The sequence below is a fragment of the Canis lupus genome, chromosome 12 (genome assembly GCF_003254725.2).
Source record: "Canis lupus dingo isolate Sandy chromosome 12, ASM325472v2, whole genome shotgun sequence".
Classification (NCBI taxonomy): Eukaryota; Metazoa; Chordata; class Mammalia; order Carnivora; family Canidae; genus Canis; species Canis lupus.
In genome coordinates, this window is record NC_064254.1 from 21,866,230 (window position 1) to 21,888,171 (window position 21,942).

The 21,942-nt window shown below is 36.1% G+C and overlaps 1 protein-coding gene and 1 long non-coding RNA gene across 39 annotated transcripts in view; one reads left to right on the forward strand and one right to left on the reverse strand.

Annotated features, from left to right (window-relative positions):
• LOC112641776 (uncharacterized) overlaps positions 1-12,501 on the reverse strand; it is a 55,761-nt gene extending 43,260 nt beyond the window's left edge. For both annotated transcript variants that reach the window (XR_004804007.2, XR_003124835.3), the window contains exons 1-2: positions 12,284-12,501; positions 9,130-9,309 (exon numbers count right to left, since the gene is read on the reverse strand). This is a non-coding gene — a long non-coding RNA (uncharacterized LOC112641776). The remainder of the gene's footprint in view (positions 1-9,129; positions 9,310-12,283) is intronic.
• The window catches only part of LOC112641773 (muscular LMNA interacting protein), a 261,862-nt gene that overhangs the window by 216,547 nt on the left and 23,373 nt on the right, over positions 1-21,942 (forward strand). For 23 of the 37 annotated variants that reach the window (XM_025419064.3, XM_049092170.1, XM_049092175.1 and 20 more), the window contains one exon: positions 9,489-9,695. The exons of the other annotated variants lie outside the window; for them this stretch is intronic. In XM_025419064.3, coding sequence (XP_025274849.3) covers positions 9,489-9,695 — 207 coding nt within the window. The remainder of the gene's footprint in view (positions 1-9,488; positions 9,696-21,942) is intronic. 37 annotated transcript variants of the gene reach the window in all.

Below are 21,942 nucleotides of genomic sequence, written 5' to 3' on the forward strand. Positions count from 1 at the left end.
AATAAAGCCGACTAAATCTTTAAATTTAATTGATTGAATTTTGTTATTTAACAAATACATATTCTTAGGAAATGCAGAGAGGCTTGTGATTTTTCTCTACTGAAAAATTTTGTTTGATCCATGAGAAGAGCAATCAAGGTAGAATGTATAGAGGAGGACACAATAAAAGTTGAATGTATTATTTGAACATAAATGCTAAGACCGATGTATTTGAACCATGTTATATTCTCTAAGCATTGGGGAGATTGTTACTTATTTTACAGCGTGGATGAGATTAGACAGACTTTGATGACAAATATAAAGGTCACAGCAAGATATAGAAACCCGAAGATGAGTTATGTGGAGAGAGTTGGAAACCTCTTTTCTGTGATCCTGTATAAAATAACTTAAGGTCGGAAATTTAGGCAGAGAAAACAACAAATCCAAATGAAAAAAGCAACCAAAAGAATGCATAGGAGGGAATGAAGCAGAGAGATAAAACTGGTAAAGAAACTGGTTTTTGAATTCCAATACAGAGCCAAAGACAGCCTGAGAAGTCCAGCTCTTGGAAAACTCAACCTACTGGTGAAGCAGGTCATTTACAGTAAATATATGGGAAAAAGAAAATGATGTATGGAATACATTACACATGTGCAAAAGTGTAGTTATCTTCATTTCAAAGGCTGCATGGAAAGGAAGGTCTGTAAATTTGTAAATTCAAAATCAGTGATTCCTTAGAGGCTGGAGAGCTGGCAGGTTTTTAGACTCTTTTGAACTAATATTCTAATCTCCAAATATGGACAATCCTAAGAGAAATTTAATCTCTTGCAGCCAGGCCATCCAAATATCAATTTGTCTTATGGACCTTTAGGTGTTTAATATGTTTTTTGCCTTTGCTTTTCCTTGAAAATAGAAAATTGCATTTGGCATGGAAATAAACAACTCACCAGGGACTGAATTGTCAGTTAACTTTATCTGGTAGAGTTGAGAGGCTTAACATATTTTACCTGTTCAAATAAAAGCAAGCCTGTATGATAGTCATACAATTGGGTAAATTCAGAAAAATAGAGGGTTTTTTTTTTTTTTCAATCTTTGACTAATCCATTTCCAGGAAATGTTAGGCAATCATGAATTGCATTTGGTGGAAAGACTGGCCTTCTGCAGGGTATTGTAGGGTCAGGCTATTCTCACCTTCCAATTTTAGAACCCTTATCCAGGCAGGATCTAATGACTTCATCTACGCTGAGGTGTAATTGAACCAAAGGAAAACTAGAGCGGCTTGGTTTTGTGGAAACAACTCTGAAGTCTGGATCATATCATGCAAGTGTGATTAACTAGCTCTACCCTGTGCATTTGTGAATTGTGAACCTCATCCATGAAGCGTGGGAATTGGGCTAGCCCAGTGGTTCTCAACTGGGGTGAAGTTGGCCCAAACGTTATTGGTTGTCATAACTGGGAATGCCACTGGCATCTAGTGGGTAGAGGCTTGAATGCTACTAAACATCCTACAATATACAAGACAGTCTCCCACAACAAAGAATTATCTAGCCTGAAATGCCAGTAGTGCTGGAGCTGAGATATCCTGGACTAGACCATTTCTTGGCTCTCTTCCAGCTCCAAGAATACTATGACTAATGATGCTCAATGCTACCCTTACCAAGGGCATTGCAATTCAACCAACAATGACTAGGTATCTTCTTTTCCCTATTTGATTTATACAAAGGAGGTAAGTAAGCCTCCATTTATGAGGTTTCCCATGTACCATGTAGCCTCTACCTATACCCCTGTTTATTAAAGGGCATGTGTTTTCATTGGCTCTAGATATTTCAGCAAAGTTATGGCTTCCCTATCGTCTTGTACATTTCACCCTCATTCTTGTATTTCCCTAATTGTTAGGTTTCAAGAGAATCAACTAAAAAAACATTTTAAAGAGAAAATTTTTTAATATCAGGCAGTCTGTCTGAAAAATGCATGCTGTTGGATGAAGTCATTCCTGATACTGGGACTTATAGCATATCTGCAAAATGAGGGTATTGTACAAAATACTTTTGATGGTGCCCTCTTACCCTGAAATTCTGTGTTTATGTTTTTAAATACCATCAGAATATAATAATAAATATTATTATTAAATATTTAAATATTACTGGATGATATTTATCATCCTTAGATGATTCACAAAAGGAAAAAAAAAAGAGCAAGTATTATTACTCAGGTCATATGTTTGGAGAGACAAAGTTTTGTAACCTACCGTGTAGGTCAAAATCATAACAAATAGTCGTGGCATGTGGCCCCATCCTAGCGGTGCTATGGTTTCCTGATGTTCCTGATGGATGGTGTTGCTGCTTCCCTCCATGCTCACACCTTTCTCTCTATTCCTAGCATTCATCCCTTTAACATTCGTGCCAGGCTCTGCAACACACATGGGTAACTCTACTGGAAATGGAGCAGACATTATCCTTGCCCTCGTGAAACTTAGCTACTAGTGAGTTCTACCTATTTTGGACCAGAAAGAGTAACTTTCTGTTACTCTTAACCTTCTTTGTAATCCGTACTTCGTCATGTGAAACTGTTCACTACACACTCAGGCACACACCATGGCCTGGTCCGCCTGTCCTCTGATCCACTAAGGGATCTACTGTGATTACTGGTTCCTGGAGTCTTTGATTCTTCTGCTTCCCACAAAGGAGAGAAACCTTCTGATGGAATGCGATAGAAAGAACGTGGATTCTCTGTGAGCCTAGGAACTCTGAACTTCAATTTCACCCTAGAAAAAAAATGGGGCTACTAATCCTATTTCTAATAGTACTCATATTAATACTCATTCATGGTTACACAAAACAGTCATTGCAGAGGAACATTGGAAACTTTATAGGGAATACACATTTGAAATGTTTGTTGTTATTATGTCCTTTAAAATCACTATAATTTTGGAAGCAAGAAGTTTACTCCTTGCTAAAGGGTAACCAAATATGTTCTCCTCCCCACTGTTAGAAGACACAGAAATCTCTTTTCTATGTTGCTTTTTTGACTTTTTCAGTATAAGTTGCTCCTCTCTACCAAATATATGTTGGTTGGCAACCTAAGAAAAAAATTAAACTATGTGTATAGAAAAACATAAAACAGCATTTTAACTCTCTAGTACCCACTGTGATTGATTATGAAATATTTTCTCTTTCTTCTCCCTTGAGCACATCGCCATCACTATATCTTCACAGTGTCATCTGCTCTGTGAGGTTTGCTGTTAGACCATCACAAACATTAAATAACCCAAAGCCTATCTTGAAAATTGTATTTTAATCATTTAAAAACTTTTTCGGGTTAAAGGGATTTGAAAAAGCTAAGCATATGCTATCTCTTTTCATACTTCAGATGTTTGCATTTTTTGATTCAAACAAGGATTTGAAATAGGTTAAGTGTGGCTTTAAGTATGTCTCTTTCTAAAATGCATATGGATTCTTCAGAATTAGGGCTGATAAACAAAAAGTTATGCCATATGCTCAAAATTAAGAGACCTACTTTATCTTGGCTTGATCTTTGTAGAGAGTAGATGATTACAATCTCTTCTTGGTAATTTGGGTTTTCTGTGATGGTATCTGTAAAATGTTGATATGCCTTTGGCTGAAGGAGTCACTGGGTATGAAATACCCAGTAACGGTTCTTGACTTCATGAACAGAGTTTTGTTTTCAACCTGAAACTGTAGCACAAATGCTGTAATTCTGATTTTAAATTGCTGTAAGCTCCAGACAGGAAAGGAAGTTGAAAAGAAGTGCTGCATTTTGAAAGTAAGTGTTGTTCTACCAAAGAGGTAGAAGAAGGGAGAGAGGATGGGGTTAAAGCTCCAGTAATTTCACCTGGTGGTGCTCTGAGTTTCCAGAGGCACAAATCACTGCATGGTATGAAGTGGGGACAGTGGGAGCAAAGAGAAAGTGGATTTTCACCCTTTACTTCCAAACCACGGGAAGGGGCTAACTTTAAAATGCCAGGATGGAACAAAAGAGTCTCAGATGTGCAGGCTTTAATGAAAAGAGCCCACAGTACCTTAAAATGCCCTTTGGTGTTGCAGTGAAAACAGCTTTTGAAGTTAAATAGTTTGACTTGATGGCTGAGCAGAAAGTTGGCTTTTTCTAGAGTGGTGAATGCAGCCAAAAGGACTATAGCATTAATTTTCTGATGTCTCTGTTAATACTTAATTTTGCAGTATCTCCAGCTCTCTTAATGAACAGAGATAAATTAATTTATTCTCTGCATACTGTCTGCTAAATTTTCTCTAATGAACAAAGGTATTATTTGCATCATAAATTCTGGTGTTTTTTAAGTTTTTCAGGATAGGATATTATAATTAACTGAAATAATCCCTTTTTAAAAATCAAGATCCTAAGTAAAGCTTATTTTATTTTGAAAAATTTGTCCTAAGTATTTTTATATTGAAAAAGACAATTCTCAAGTAAGTAAAAAGCACTAAAAGCATTTTCTTAGAAATAACTATGTTAACACTTCTCACTGATAGAAACATGTATGAGACAATTTTATGACCCCTGTCCTTCCCTCAAAAACTAGAACATTAGAAGATTTATCCATTGGATGCAAAAGCAGGGTATACAATGCTTATTTCCAGGAGTCACTTAGCATAGTGATCTCCAAAGTAGTATCTACCAACCTCAAGATAATTCATGGGGGTGGTGGTGGGGTGCAGGTCAGACATAAAGATTTTATTTTTTTTTAAATCCAAAATAGGGTTCACAAACTGTTATCTGTGGGCCAGATCTGATCCACATATAAAAAATGTTTTATTGGCACACAACTATGCCCATTCATTATGTATTGTCTAAGGCTGTTTTCATGCTACCAAAGTAATTGTGACAGACATATGATTTATAACACCTATTATATATACTAAATGGACCTTCACAGGAGAAGTTGGCCACCTCCTGACTTAAAATTATAAGAGATGTTTTAAGCTTTGCTGATTTATATGGGTTTACATTGTTGTCTTTGTAAGTATCAGTGCTAGACAGTCATAACTCATATATATTTCAAGTGAGATTTCTTGGGAAAGTGTCAGCTCTCTAGTTTGGTTCAGAGAGCCCTCAGTTGGCTTGGCCCAGTCAGACATATGATTTATCACATTAACTATTTTTAATTAAATGAAAATAATCCTCATAAAATAAGTGACTTTGTTTCAAAAAATCTCCTACAAAATAATCTGGATTGAATATACCACTACTAATATCAGGATAAATAGCAAGAAATGTCAGTAATGATGTAATGCCTATACCTAATATAAGCTTGTTAACTGTCATATTGTTAATTCATTATTAATATTAATATATCTATCCCTAATTTATCATTTTACCTTGAGTCTTAGTAATTGTATTATGGTATCTTAAGATATATTTACAAAGTAGGCATCCAGAACTTGCAGATGCTGTGCAATTTCAGCAATGTTTAAAGATATAAAAAAATAAAATAAAGATATAAAGTACTCAAAATTATACTGTTTAAAGTTTTGCTGAAGTAAATGATAAATGTCTCTTTGAGGAATATTCATAAAGTAAAAATTAAATACCCAATTTAATTGGAAATAAATATGTTCTTCCTGCTGTACACTATAAAGTAATATATAGAAAACAATAGAATGATGAACTGAATTTCAACCCTTTGTATTAGATACTATTACAAAGTGCATTGAAAAAATCTGGATATTTTAAACACAAAAGTAGTGAGCAAATTACACTATACTGCAGTTTCATTTTGCAGTTAGATCAAAATACAGATTTAAAGATAGTCTTAGTAAATGGCATTTGTGTTCTAAATATGAAATATACAAAAAGTGACATTTGAGGACTTAAAGGAGAAATAAGTCAGAGAAAACTTAGTCTCTAAAGTAAGCAACTTCTTTATAATAAAATTACAGTTCTATGGGAAAATTGTGAAGGTAAAATCAGCAGTAGAATATATAAAAAATTTGTGGGTGTGAGATTGAAATTACATCAACATCCTTAGATAAACTCTGATAATAAAGAAGATGTAGATGTGTGCATACCTGCACACACTATACAGAGAGAAGGCCTGTTACATATATTACATTTAAATATAGTCAAGATTACTTCATACCGTGATAGAAACATAGGGATAACGCTATGTTTGTGTGTATCTTTATAATAATGAGATAGAGAAGGACCAAGAATATCTTTGGAATCATTTGGAAGTTTTCAAGTCATCTTCTGGCAAGGTATTTTAAAGTGACAAACTGCTGGACGCATTATGACTAATTTGGCTTTCCTTGCCACCTATATATTGAAAAATGTGCTCTTCAACAAATTTTTGATTAAAAAGTAAATTCAAAATAAAATTTCTACCTGGAAGAAAAAAAAAGAAAAAAAAAACCTATTTTTTATTAGAATACAGTCAAAATAGTTCTTGGAAGAAAAACTTATGACTCTAAATATGGTTAATGAATAAGTAAGAGAATAAAAATAAGTGAATTAAGTATTTGATTTGGAAAATTTAAGAATGATAAAATATCCTGCACATAAGGAAAGCAAGGGAAATGAATTCATAAGAATTGACAAAAGAAAACTGGAAAACAGAAAAGCTGTAGAAATCATAAATATTAAATGTTTTGAAAAATACGTATAAAATAGTAGCAGTGTAATCACACTGTTACAGTGTAAAATACTTTCAAAATTCTGAATGAAATTATTCTACAACTTAGAATCCTATGTCTAAAAAAATTAAATGTGAGGGCAGAACAAAATTTTCAACATGCAAAGGTCAAAAGTTTTCTTCCAATACTTCATTTCCCCCGAAGAAACTCCTTTAGGTTCTGGTAAGATATGAGAGAGAATCAAGAAAGATGTGGCATATTGGAAACAGGAGATAGAACATAAGAGATAGGCAAAGAAAATTTCCAAGATGATGGTAAAGAGAATCACAGCCTAATGACTTACATGAAACATAGAAGACAAATAGCATAGATTGGAACAGGAGCCTCAGATGACGTATATGTTAAGGCTGCCACCACCAAGAATTCTTTCACCTTTGCACTGTACTATCAACCAATGTGATTATCAACCAATGTGATCCTGGCCAGGATTCTTAGCTCTCTATGACCTGTCCAAGTGCCCCTCCCTGCTGAGCTCCTGGAATAGCTCGTATCATCTGACCCTACAGAAGTGTTCAGACTTGACCAACTCTTGAGAGATGGAGGTTGGCTACAGTGAGCATAGAAACATAAGACATTTCCTGTCTAATCCATTAGGATTTAGCTCTGCTGGATTCTCCCATCTAGGGAACCTGTTACTTCCCTGGATCACTATAGGTCTGGCTTCTGACATCTTCACAATGGGTTCTTGAACCCTCCAAAAAAAGCTGGAACTGGATCACTAACCAAGGACTGTTCTTCTTGCCATTTTCTCTCACCTTTTCCTAAGCACTGTCAACTCTCAATAATAACGCTGCCTTTTTCTTACACAGGTAGTTGTGTTTGCTACTCGGTTTTCAGATAATTGCTTCCCACGCTGATTAAGAAATGTGATGAGTTGCTGATAAAAAAAAAATGAAATAGTTGATTGAAAAATAAAACAAAGTTAGAATATATTTCAATCTAAAAGCCACCTTTAATGGGCAAATAGTACAAGTGTTCCCTTAAAGTTGCATAATAACGTGACTATCATTTAATAATGTTAGTGGTATTGGCTAACCAAATTAGACAAAAGAAAGGAATAAAAAGTATGAGAACTGACAAAGAGGAGGTAAATTTATCATACCACTAGGAATTTGATATTTTGGGTGATACACCTGGAGCTTCTAAGAAAATTAACTGAATGGCAATTACATCTGTGAGATAATTCAGTAATATGTATTGGCAGGAAATCCAAAACTTTCAGATACTGACATAGAGATATTCCTTCCAAAGCTGTTGTTAAGTGGGGGAAAAATACAAATAAGATGCAGAATGTTGTAAATAGGATGGTATCTTCTTTTTTTATAATAGTGTGTACTTGCAGTGTGCATGTGTAAAGTTATCTGTATTTGCTTGATATGTAAAATCAACACTTGCAGCAAACAAGAAATTAATTAGTTACTATTTCAAGGTACCGAGGCTTGTAACCTCATGTTGACTAACTCCAAAGACCTAGAATTATAATTTTCTAGCCTGCTTAAATTTTCTGAGTTTTAAATCTTAATACTTTTTTAAAAAGGAAAAGATATCTACTGATACAGCAAACACATTCAATGTACACGTTAGAAAACCAATCAGTGGCTTAAAAATACATGGTATTGGTAAAATGAATTAAACTTACAATAAACAATATTAAGCATACAGTTTTAAAGTTGAATTTACTTGCTTGCTAAATATAATTTTGAGCAATGTGTACTATTTTGAATTAAATTTCCATTTCACACAAAACCAAATATATTAATTCAATGCTTATGGAGCAGAGAAAGAATAGAATACAGTATTTAACTCACAGAAAATATTATATTCCTCTGAGATTTCAATAATGTATTAAGGATGTACTATAGTGGCATTGTACATAACTCTGAGGTCACAAAGGTGAATAAAGCAGGTTTCATTTTATAAGATTCATGCCCTGAGGGGGTCTTACAGATAATCACTGTCGATCTATTTCCTTACAATAAGAATTTCAGAAATATGAGAAGTGGTGTATCTGCAAAAAAGTAGACCTATCTTTCATAGATATGTACATATACAGGCCCTTTCTGCAGACTTTCTTTGTAGGCTTGATGTTTTCCACTCTTGTGCCTTTCTTGCCCTAATTCCTGGCCTCATCCTGTGGGTCTTACTTCCTCTAAGTCTTTCGCCTTCATCCACCTTCCAGGTGAAAGACCCACCCTAAAGGCCTCATTCCCTCTCCTCTCTACACATGAACTTATCTGGGCACTGTATCCAGTTTCTCTCCAACACACTGCCTGGAACTGAAGACCTCTTCCATTCTTTCCAGACTCACCTCTCCCTCATCCCTTGCCCATACTCAGCCCAACTTGACAACTTACTGTACTGTGGATTAAACCAATGCTTTTGCCCCTGCTGCTTGGACACTGATCTCACTACAATGGCCACCTGTCTCCCCTGTTTCTTCTGCACCAAATCTCAAGCACTCTTAATTTCCACTGTCACTTACCTCTTCAATGAAGACTTTTCTAATGTCGTCCTATTACCTTTGGGATGAGCTCTCTCCTCCCTTAAACATTTCTCCTCTCAATACGTTCAAAAATAACAACCTTGACACACTTCAGGAGACACTGCAGGTGCTTGTTTCATACTGCAGAAGAGGCTGGAAGAGGGAGACTGATGGGAATTACTGAAAGAAATAAACAATACACCATGAAAGCAGGTGTCTTGTAAGGGGCCCAAGTATGAGGAAAGGTTTCCTTCTTATTTCTAAGAGATTCTGACATAACATCTATAATATTTAATTTAATTCCAAGTGAGCTTGACTTTTGTCTACTAAAATGCTCTTTATACCTTTCTTCTTCCCAGGATGTAACAGTTCCTCCCAAGCCTCTTTCTCTCCACCCATTATATCAGACTAGACTCTGTCCTCCTGCTAAGTCCCTGCTGACTCCACAGACCCTCTCACAGGCTGACTGTCTTACCCCAGGACCCTTCAGCCATTTGTCCTCCTTCTCACTGAGTGATGAACAGGGGAATTCTCACACCCTGTTTAGTGGCAACACGTATAATAAGGTGAGAATTCCCTGAGGAGGTGGGAATTGTTCTGTGCTGTGAACTGTCTTTATGCCTAATTTTTGAAACTTAAGCATCGAGGAAACATATATATTAAGAATATTAAATATTTGTGTTAAATCCCACAAACTTACAAAAAGATAGTTAATTAACCTTGAGAAGTTATTAAATACATATTTTTGCTTTCAAAGTCATTTCCTGATTTGTATTCCTCATTGTTTCATGTTCTAATCCTAAGGTGGAAAACCCGAGAAATTTTCCAAAACCTTACAAGATATCATTATTAATTTATCTGCTAGTCTCAGTTCAGCATTCCTTAAAAAGCTTCTTTAAATTATAGTGCCTTATTAAGGAGGCACTTGCTGCTGCAGGCAACGAGCAAAGAAATACTTAGAATTGCTACAAGTATCTATAAAATAGTGTTAACATCTCATTTTATTTTATTTTATTTTTTATTTGAGTATTGTTGGCACAATGTTACATTAGGTGTACAAGTCAGTGATTCAGTAAAGTTTATACCTTATGCTATTAACATTTTATTTTAAAATGTGTCTATCTGCCTCATAATGTATAATGATGGGATATGTAAAATGAAGTGTTCATTACCCTAAAGAAAACATATATTATATGTATTACATATTTTAATATATATTGTTTTAATATTTTTATTATATTTTTACATTTATAATATAATTTAAATGTTTAATATATTATAGATTTTTACTCTAATATAAACATGATGTACATTTTAAGTGAAAATCATATTTATATTATAATATAATATAATATAATTTAAATTATATTTATATTTGGCTTTGGAATGCAATTATACATGTTCTATCAGAAGCAAGCAATCAATAATACCACATAAGACTTATGGAAGAGTGCCCCTTGTTCTTCTGAGCATTACTGTAAGGACAACTTGGCTATTATGGACTCAGGTTCAGAAAATTTCACAAAAGAATTGATTAGTTAAGCTCAACCTACCATTAACATTTTTTTTTGGTAAAACTCAAAATCTTGTTTAAAAATATTTATTTTGCAAATCCTCTGTATCTAATGGAATACACTTCTGTACTTGGAAACCAATAAAGGCCCGAATCAATATGCTCCAGAATGTAGTTGTACAATGTCGGTTGAGCCCTAAAATGTTTTTTTTGAGGAGATGCTCATGAACTCAGTCTAAAGACAGTAATCTAAAAAGTGAACATTATTACATGAAGAATATTTTACTTTTCAATTTAATAGCATCTATCATGACTGAATGACCAACTCTGAATTAAGCCTTTAAAATATCCATTGAGGGGATCCCTGGGTGGCACAGAGGTTTGGCGCCTGCCTTTGGCCCAGGGCGCGATCCTGGAGACCCGGAATCGAATCCCACGTCGGGCTCCCGGTTCATGGAGCCTGCTTCTCCCTCTGCCTGTGTCTCTGCCTCTCTCTCTCTCTCTCTCTCCCTCTCTCTCTCTGTGACTATCATAAATAAATAAAAATTAAAACAAATAAAATAAAATAAAATATCCATTGAGGGGATCCCTGGGTGGCTAGGATTGAGTCCCACGTCAGGCTCCCGGCATGGAGCCTGCTTCTCTCTCCTCCTGTGTCTCTGCCTCTTTCTCTCTGTGTCTAATAAAAATAAATAAATAAATAAATAAATAAATAAATAAATAAATAAATATTAAAAAAATAATAAAATAAAAAAATAATAAAATATCCATTTTCTGCAAACAATGTTTTTGGGCAAAGTTCAGGATGACATTCTTATGACCTTTGTTTCTTACTCTTGGTTTAGAAAAAAAGCATTTCAGGGAAAGTATAATATTTTAGGGGATTTTATATTATTTGAAATTCTTCCTGATTTAACCTTTGCCAAAATATATAAAATCCATTTAGTTCCTAAATTGATGATTCTGAAAATAACATACACATATTCTTATAAATTACCATCTATGATAGGATTATAATTGTGTTTCATAAATATCAATTTCATTAAGTAGTTCTTTCTTTTAATATTTTTGTGGTGTTTTCTAGAACCAGCCAGCATTCACAGAGGTTCAAGGACAGAGTTAGTATTTCATCCACTTTTTTTTTTTTTTTAAGATTTTATTTATTTATTTTTGAGAGACAGAGACAGAGAGAGAGAGGCAGAGACACAGGCAGAGGAGGAGCAGGCTCCATGTAGGGAGCCTGATGTGGGACTAGATCCTGGGACTCCAGGATCATGCCCGGGGCCGAAGGCAGGCACCAAACTGCTGAGCCACGTAGGGATCCCCCTTTCATTCATATTTTAATCTGTACTTGGTCAGGCTGTGAAGAACAAGTGATTTGAGGTGGGACAATTATTTTCAGTTTATACAATCTTCATATTAGATTTTGTCTTGCATGGTCAGAGATTTATTGATACTGAATAAAGAAACATTCACATCAGAAATAATAATAATAGTAATGTAAGACAATATTTCTTAATGGAAGAATCAGAACATTCAATAGTTTTGAACTTAAATTGCTACCATGAAAATATACAGATTACTCAATTTGATATCTACATCTACAAATCTTATATTATAAATATAGGACCAGTAGCATACCGGATTTCAAGACTTGTCTTTTTCACTTGAAATAGCTTCTTGTCTGGAATTGTAAACCATAATCTGCTCTCTAAATTAACTTCTCTCCAGTACCCTAATGTCATTGCCAGACCTGGTTTACAGCTTTACCTACTAGGCTCATTTCCAAATTCAAATCTTCCCATAATTCCCTCTGGAGAGCCACACTGAACTTGACTTAACTGTCTTTAACAGTCCCTCATCACCTGGGGCTACAGAATGTGTTTAACAGGTTTTATAATTCTTCTGTTGAATCTGTAGTATGTGCTCATTTTTTCTGAATCTTCATCAGACTCTGAGTTTCCTATACCTTTACCTTAATCTCTACTTTTTTCTCTTACTTTCAAGATAGAGCTCTATCTTATAATGTCATATCATACATGATGATGCACAGGTACTTTCCTTTTCATCTTGTAAAAAATCATGAGATCCTCTTTTTCTCCAGGTCTCTTTCTTTAATCCTTCAAAGTAATATAGCCTCTTGGTTAAGAGCACAATGTCTCTAGACAGTTGGTCTAAGTTCATTTCTTAATCCCCCACTCCTTCCAGATGGTGATGTTGGGTAAGACATTTAGGCTTTGCATGCCTCCATTTATTCACCTTTAAAAATGAGGGTGATAAGAGTACCCAATTTACTAGAGTATTATGACATTAAGATGTATTAATATGTACAAAGCACCTAGAATAGTGCCTGGAACATAATAAGAACAATATAAGAGTTAGATTTATTTTTTTTTATTTTTAAATTTTATTTATTTATTCTTGAGAGACACAGAGAGGCAGAGACATAGGCAGAGGGAGTAGCAGGCTCCCTGCAGTGAGCCCAAGGCAGGACTCCATCCCAGGACCCTGGGATCATGACCTGAGCCAAAGGCAGACACAACTGCTGAGCCACCCAGGTTTCCCCCCAGCACAGTTTTGAGTCTTCATTTGTCCTTTTTAATGTTGAACCCCTCCTCTTTTCAGAAACCTCAAAAAGAAAAAAAATCACATAAAAACAAGATAAAATGAACTCATCTCCATCTTTTTGCTTGATAGTGCCACAAGCCTAGTAATTCCAAGACTTTCTTGCTCTCAAAGTGATCAATAGCCATTATCTCCATTCTCCCTCTATACTCAGGCTTTAACCCATTCTTGAAAGCATTCTGTCTTTTTGCTTCAACCACTCTATTGAGATTGCTCTCTTGAGGTAAAATGCTTGTCAGAGAACTCAGCTGAATGCTCTCAGTCCAATGTGTCTTTTATCCCTTGCAGCAATTGGCACAGTTGATCATACACTCTTGGGTCTTCCTTTTTGCCCTGCTCTGACTCCCTGACTGCTCCTTCTTTTTTTTTGGGGGGGGGGAAGGGGGAGACATTTCTTCCTCTACCTCTTCTTTCTAATTGCCTCCCATCAGGTACTCACTCCCTCACAGACTTCTGTGATGATCTTAGTACTGATCATTCTCAAATCCACAGCTCCAACTCTGTTTCTCCCCTGAGACCTAGTTTTATAACTTTAGCTGCTCACTTCTCAGTTCCCCTAGGATGTCACGTTGTCACCTCAAACTTGCCATTCATTTTCCCTCCAACTAGTTCTGTTCTGGATCCTGTACTCCTGTCATTAATAACATAGTTCTCAGTCCTCAAACTCACACTTGGTGCAGCTATTATGCTTTTTCTGTTTTTTCCTCAATAGTTATTCATCAGGTTGAATGGATTCTTCTTTTGTTATGCCTGTCATGTTGTTATCTCTCACTACTCTTTATTATTATTCTACTTTACTTAAACCAATCCACTTATTTTTCCTCCAGGCATGCCTTGAGAATTTCTTACTGTTTAACTTGCTCATGCATTCTCCTCATATAAAATATCTCCTGCTTTTCACCTTACTTATGCAAAGCAAACCATTCTCATCCTTTCAGACCTACTCAAATTATCCCTGTTCCTCTGCGAAATTTCCCCTTTCAGTATTTCATGCATATTACAAGTTCTCTGGTTATGTATTTGGTGAGATTATCCTAGTGTCTATCTAGGGAGTGACATGCTTAATATGATATTTTTCACATTGTAGGTATAGCAATAAATCTGTGTTTGTGATGAACAAATCCTAAAATGACCCAGGTTATTCACCAAGAGCCCATGCTTGACTAGGATTATTTCTACCTTATGTAGGAGCTAAATAGAGTCAATTTATAGTTTTATCAGTACATTTGACACAGTTTTAGTCATTTGGAGAAGCTCACTTTTTCTTGCATTGCATGAAATTTCCCGTGAGCTTATGGAGTGCTTGATTGAGCATAGGAGCATAGGTAGGGTGGGGATGGGGAGGCAGGAGGCACTAATCTTTGCTATATGTGGGCTCTGCTATCCACCATGGTGTCCTCAGTCCTATCGGGTATATGACCATCAATCAGACAATACACTGCTACATTCTACTTTCTTCCCCTACATGGCATGCCCTGATTGGCTCTAGGTTGGCTACTTCTGAGCCCCTTGAGCACACGTGGGAGAACATAGTTACCTACATGTTGGGAGCAGGTCAATTCTGTGAGGTCCTCTCAGGACCATCAACTGAGATACTCTACATGTCCTTCATCACTCTTCTTTTCCTGCCCCCTTACTTGTAGGAAACTCTAGGAGTCTAACCTTATGAATTTGCCTACCTGATAAAATTTATTTGTAGCCCTGAAATCACTGCAGTTTTATGGTCATTTGCAGACATGGGAAAAAGAGTGGAAAATGTGATTGGCCTATGTACATGTTCCCAGCTGAGATGATCAAGGTGATGTTCTGCTTTCTCTTTGAGCACTCATGCTGCAAGCATTCATTCTTTTCATTGTCTGTCTAGTACCACATGTTTTAACTTTCTGTGCTTTTTGTTTGTGATTTCACTATTTCAAATGGCCTCTTAGGCAGAGTGCTGAAGTTCTGTCTGGTGCTCTAAACACAAGAGGGCTGCAGTGTACCTCACAAAAAAGATACATGTCCAGTAGGCTTCCTTTAGGCATGAGCTAACAGTGCTGAGTTAACAGTGCTGTTGGCCATAGGTTCAATTTTAATGGACCAATAATATATATTAAGGTGTCTTTAAACAGAAAGACACGTAAACAAAATTATGTATGATTGATTAAGTTCTGGACTCACAGGAACTTAATCTTCTATTTTTCATCTTGGAGCAATGGTTCAGGACTGGCTGACTCCATGTTTGCAGTGACTTTATAGAACATAATGAACGGTGAATAATGAGAATCAATTATACCTTTGTTTTGATTTTACTGGAAAGAGGATTCGTATGCAAGTAGTTAATTGGGAGGTGGTTCCAGGACACACCATTGAAGGAAGTGGGGAACTGGAGAAGATGTCTAATAAAGGGTGTATCATCAAGTGAGTTACCATGTGGCAAATTAGGGTTTGAGTTTATTGAGGAATTCCAGGAGTGAATGCAGAAAAGTCAGAGGTGGGCAATCTGAAGTGGGGATTGGGGATGGGGGGTGGGACTCCTGCTAGTTTTTGTTTAAGGTCTGTGCTTGGGGGAGAGGAGCATAAACAGAAAGAGCCCTCAGGCAAAGATAAGCCTTGTGAAATTCACAGGCTGCTAGTAAAATGTCAAGGCCTGAGATGACATAGAGTAATTTGTATCACATATACTCACAACTTTTATGTGTTTGATCTAACTTTGAGGTTCAGGATCCTGCAAATCAAAACTTTGGCTAGAAGAACACTTTATTTTGAACATATTATGCCCTGAATATGTAAAATGGCTGAAACAATAAAGGATACAGAGGAATTATAGGTGCAGGTCGGGAGAATTATAGGGCTGGAGAGGGTGGGGATACTATCTTAAAACTGTATCTCATTCAGAGTCATTTTGATGTAAGAAAGATGTTAGGGTTTGAAGCCAATGGCCAAGAAAAAATTCTTGAGACATCTTTGGTGCAAAGGGTGGTTTTATTAAAGCACAGGGATAGGACGCGTGGGTAGAAAGAGGACCACTGGGTTCATGAGTAGTGGCCCATTATATACTATCAACTTGGGAGGTGGTTAAGGATAGTTTAAATCTCTAAAGAATTTTAGAAACAAGTTTCCAGGACCTTGGGTGGGGGGGGAGAGCTAGCTATTTTTAGGAAAAGGTCATTTATTACTGTCTAATAAGACTTTAGTCATGGGACCCTTCAGACATATATGAGTGGGCCATATGCTTGGAAGATGATTGCCAGCATTTATCTGGGGGGTTTAGAGATAAAAGGAAGCTTCCAAAGGAATTTTTATATGTTAAAGTAGACTTATTGGATCCTAGGAGTTGGGCTAAAATTGCCTTTTGCCCTTAGCAAAGTTTTAACATTGAGGCAGTTGAGTCCCTAGAAGAAGGTCACTCTGCCTGTTTCAAGGACTTGTCAGTGGGCTGTAAGTAGTAAAGAAATTTAAGAATTTTTCTTCTGCCCTTGTTTCCCACATCAATTTTACCAATTTTCACCCCATTTTGTAATCCATACAAAAACGTTTATCTTCAAAGCTAATAAAAGTACCATGTACCACATACCTGTCAGTGTCTAGGTCAAAGCCTAGTGGACCCACTCTCTATTTTTGAGAATTCAGTTCATTTGGAAAGATTCCTTTTCCTAAGTATGACTGAGATGTTACCATGGGAGTCTGCCTCAACTACTTACTGTCTTGGCCATCAGGTGTGGAAGCTAATCTGCATGTAATGTGCAGAAATGAAAGTTGATCACCCTTCATACTTTTTTCTTTTCTGTGTCCTCAGCCTCAGTTCTCTGTCTTGTATGCCCATCATCTCTGAGCCACAGCTATCTTTTTAAGTCAAACTCAAATCCCAAGTTTTCTGGCTTACTTTCCCTTTCCCATGAAAGCATTCAGCTTTCTGTCCTTTTTCCTCTTTTCTTATCACAGCTACATTTTCTACCTTGTATTTAGCACAATCACAGGCCAGGTGGATGGGAAGTTCTCCCTTAACTGCTGTTTCCCCTGAGTCTCTATTCTGCCCAATTTGCACCAGCAACAAACAAAAAAACCCATGGAGCACCTATGAATAGGATCTAGAGGAGGGAGAACTAAGCCTTCCCAGTTGGGCTAACTTCTGAGGTGCTGGCAGAAGCAAGGCTGGGATTTCCTACTTAGGAAGGCTCTATTTACAGTGAAAGCTTGCAAGGTTTTATGTGTAAGAATAGCATCTTTATAGACTGAGAAACAGCTTTGAAGCCCCAGGAGAACATTGACAGCCATTCTGAGGACATCTTCTCTTTCACTTTTCAAAAAATTACATTCTTCAGAGACCTTGTTTGTGACTGTGCAGCCATTTTTATTTCACTTTCGGTTTCTAAAATGCATTATCCTTGTGCCTTGTTTGCAGCCATTTACCATTTTCTTTTATTTCTAGTCTGCTTCTGTCTCATCAAAGAGATAAGCGTGGCCAGATATTTCTTTACGGAGGTATCCTCCCATTGGCTCCACTGCTATTAAATTCTATTGTATGTTTTCTATGCAAGCATTGGGTCTAGCAAGCTTTTCCTAACATGTTCCATTTAAGTGATCTCTGGAGTAGACCCTTGAAAAATAACTTTCACCTCTGAGCAGGAGAGAGCTAGGTATTTATCTCACCTCCATTCTTCCTGCCCGGAACCCCTCCAGCCCTGATCACTCCTATTTGCAGATCCCAGGCTGTGATCATGACTGCGCGAGGTCAGGACAGGACTTTAAGGTCTTTCCTGTAGAGAGGAAAACATATATTCCCTAGGTAAGATGACTAGTGTCCTGGACATTTTTCTAAAAGTGTATCAATATGTGTTTTTCCACTGTTTTGTGGAAAAAGAATTTCACTTTTAAAAATAGTTTTTTGAAAACACATATTTTATAGATCTACCAATGTAACAATTTAATACATATTTTTAATATTATATGATTTCAATTATTTCTGTGCCCCTTGTTATTAAGTGTCCAGTTTGATCAGTAAGTACACTTATAGCTACTTTACCCAGTGAAATGCAACAAAAGTTCATCTGTAGTCTTTATTGCTAAATTAATTTTGTTGAATAAATTGTTTTATGTCCATATTAAGAAAAGTAATCCAACTCTTGCTTTAGTCTACTTACTTATAAAATAGCAATAAAAATAGAATTTCTAGGTGTGCCTGGCTGGCTTAGTTGGTAGAGCATGAAACCATTGATCTCTGGGTCTTGAGTTCAAGCCCCACCTTGGGTGCAGAAATTACTTAATGAAATTAAAAAAAAAGGTTAAAAAAATGGAATCTCTAGCATAGGATTTTTACCAAGATCATGTAATACATGGAAGTAATCCTTTCATATTCCAACTTGAGTACTCACTTTTATATATTTTTCAGCATGCTACCCATTGTTTATAGAATTTTGGTGCTGGAGTAAAGAAGCAGTCCATTGAAATAACTAGGAGAACCTTTCTGTCATCTAAAATGCCTTTTTTCCTTTTGTTACAACCTATTCATTTCTTTCATACTTTCAAATTTATTCACATATGTATTCGTTTTACCTCTGATTTCTTACTCCCCCTCCTTCCTCCCCATAATCACTATACTATTGTTTCATTTGTTTATTTTTTCCAAATGTTGCATTATTATTTTGCATACATATAATTTATAGAAATGATATTGTTGACACACACTTCACTCTTTTTCCATGGATTTCTCTTCCCTTTGGAATAGTAGGATATTGTGCTTGGTTCTAAAACTTTTACTTTAGGATCAAAACTGGGCTCATTTCATGAGAATTACATGGGGAGCTTTTGAAAATGCAGATTACTGAGACTTATTTCAAACTCCTAAACGTATAACTTCCACTGGACTAGATGATCTTAAAGGTTTTCACTTTCTTGGGGGCCATGGGTGGCTCAGTTAGTTAAGCATCTGCCTTTGGCTCAGGTCATGAACCCCAGAGTCCTGGGATTGAGCTCCAAGTTGGCATCAGGCTCCCTGTTCAGCGAGGAGTCTGTCTCTCCCTCTGCCTTTCCCCTCTGCCCACTTGTGCACTCTTTCTCTCTCTCTCAAATAAATAAATTAAATCTTAAAAAAAGTTTTTATCTCCTTGAACATTCTAAGTTTTCCCATTGGCAGCAGATTTTTCCCCTTTTGTCTTTTAAACTCTGTAATGATTCAGCAAGAAGATAAACTTCATTATAAAATATAAATTTACAAAGAAAAACTATCCAACATGTTAAAAAGTGCTTGATTATAATTGATGATTTCTCATATAAAACTTTTATCAAGCAAAAGAAACACAAGTATTAAATGGTATATATACTACCTTAGGTCATAGGGTTTCATTTTGTTTTGTTTTTCCTTAATTAAAGAAAGTCATAAAATATTAGGTTCCATTCTTAATCAAAATTACTCCCATGTGCTTGCAACATTTATAGTTGGGCTGTTTATATATCCAGTATTCATGGACTTATTGAATCAGAATGTACATTTTTTTCCAGTACACTATTTCAATTATTAAAAGTCATTTCTCTTTGAAAAAGTACCAAAGCTGCCAACATGTACTTTCTTATGATTTACTTTTTAAGAAATTAAAGTGCCTTTTTCATAAAATGAGATTTTAGAATATACCAATCCTTTAGAATTATGTTTTTGCTAAGAAAGCTGAAACATTTAACTTGAAATGTATCTTATCTTTATGATATGTCAACAGAGTATTTACTGATGGCTTTTTATTAGCCACTTTCCAAGCAGCTGCTCTTGAGATTATAGATTAAGAATAAAGAGGAAATATAACTTGTCTGCAATGACAAAGTGAGAGGAAAGTGAACACAGTGGAGATATTTTCAGTCCAATTCCATCCATTATTTGTCTTTTCTAGGTAAAGGATCACTCCACTTATAATAAGCCAAGGGCAAGACATCTGTTAGAATAGTGAGGGAACCTTTTTAACCATATGTATGATGAATAAGAAATACACAGTTTAGGGACTAAGACGGGGAAAACACCCAAAATGTAATAGACAGAGAACTTATTGGGAGATTTGAGTTCTACTGTCTTTTCTTTTCACATCATGGGGAATTAGAAGTTGGCAATGGACTCTGGAACCTCTGATGAGGTTTCCTGGTGGTCCAGTCCTGTGTGAATGAGCTAGGAAGACAGAAGAAAGGAAGGAAACTTTTACATCCAGGATCGGTAGGTAGGAAAGTTTCTACCATAAACTGGCTTTAGCCTGGTCCAAGATCTTAAGGATGCTTCCTTTAAACCTTTTGGATAGCTCACCCTATTAATGTTGGCTTTTCTCATTTCCCCCCCTCCGTTTGTTCTCCTACTTATCTATTTTCAAATTAAGTTCATGTGTAAAGTGTATATTATTTCCATTATTGAAAATATCTTAACTGGTAGTAACATTGCATGGCTACTTAGAAAATTGACTCTCTGAATCTACAGAAATGCAATAAATGAATTTAACTTTTAATATGATAGGGGTGTTTCCAACATGGGTTACATTTTTTAGTAGCTCATCAGAAAGGAGGGTTTTTTTTGTTTTGTTTTGTTTTAGATTTCTTCTGCTATTTTAACAGAGATTAATCAACAGAAGTTATGGCAGATTGTGATTTAGCTAGGAAAGGGCTAAAGTAATTCTAACCTTCACCTATTGGTTCAAAGGCTGAGGGGGCTTTGAAATTAAAAGAAAAACCATGTTTTTCTAATGTAAGCTGTAAATATTTAGATCTAAAGATGTGAAAAATCTTTTACAGATGTATTTTAAGAATAAAATAACACTCCTTTGAGATAAGCTATTTACAGTTGCACATAGTTTCAAAATGAGAACATGAACAGGAAGTTAAGTGGTTTGGTTCAAGATTAGAAAAACCTTGTCTAACTAATAGCCCAATTCCCTACCAGTAACAAGGAACATAGACTTTGCAACTTTTTATTCCAACAAGGAGTCTTGGAAACCTGGAGTCTGGAAGTCGATACATTATTTATTGATTTCACCAAGATTTACTAAGTATCCCTTAGGTGTCTCTGCTGGCCCTACCCCAATGTCAAGAACACAGAAACGTGAGGGGTCTTGGCCAGGTATATTCTTCTCTACTACGAAGAACAGAAATTACATATGCAAAAAATCCATTACTTAATGATGATTGTGGCAACTGCCACATAGAAGGCAATTGAGAAGTTGTGAGTATCTGTTAAAGGAGTCCTGATCTAGTCTGATGAGTCAGAAAGTGTTCATGAGGCCACTGTGCCTGAACCGAGGTCTGAGAAGAAGCCGTTTGTGGGCCTGCTGGCAGTCCAGTGAGAGGGAACAGAAGCAGGAAGTTTGCCAGGCAGGGAAGGAAAGGAACAGGTTAAGCTCAAGACAATGAAAGCACACAGGGAAGGAAGCAAGTGGAACCAGGAGCCACTGAAATTAGCAAGAAGTAAGACTGCCAGATAGCTTCTGCGTCCCTGGGGGCTCTGGGTTAGCAGAATTTGTGAGAAGAAAGCAGGGTGTGAGTTGAAGAAAGAAATTCATATTTGGAAAAAGTAAGCCAACATTTCACTTTATTTAATTTTATTGTTTTAATTTAATTTTTTAAATTTATTTTTTAAAATTCCAGTATAGTTAACACAGTGTTATATTAGCTTCAGGTGTACGATATAGTGATTCAGCAATTCTCTACATCACTCCATGCTCATCATGATG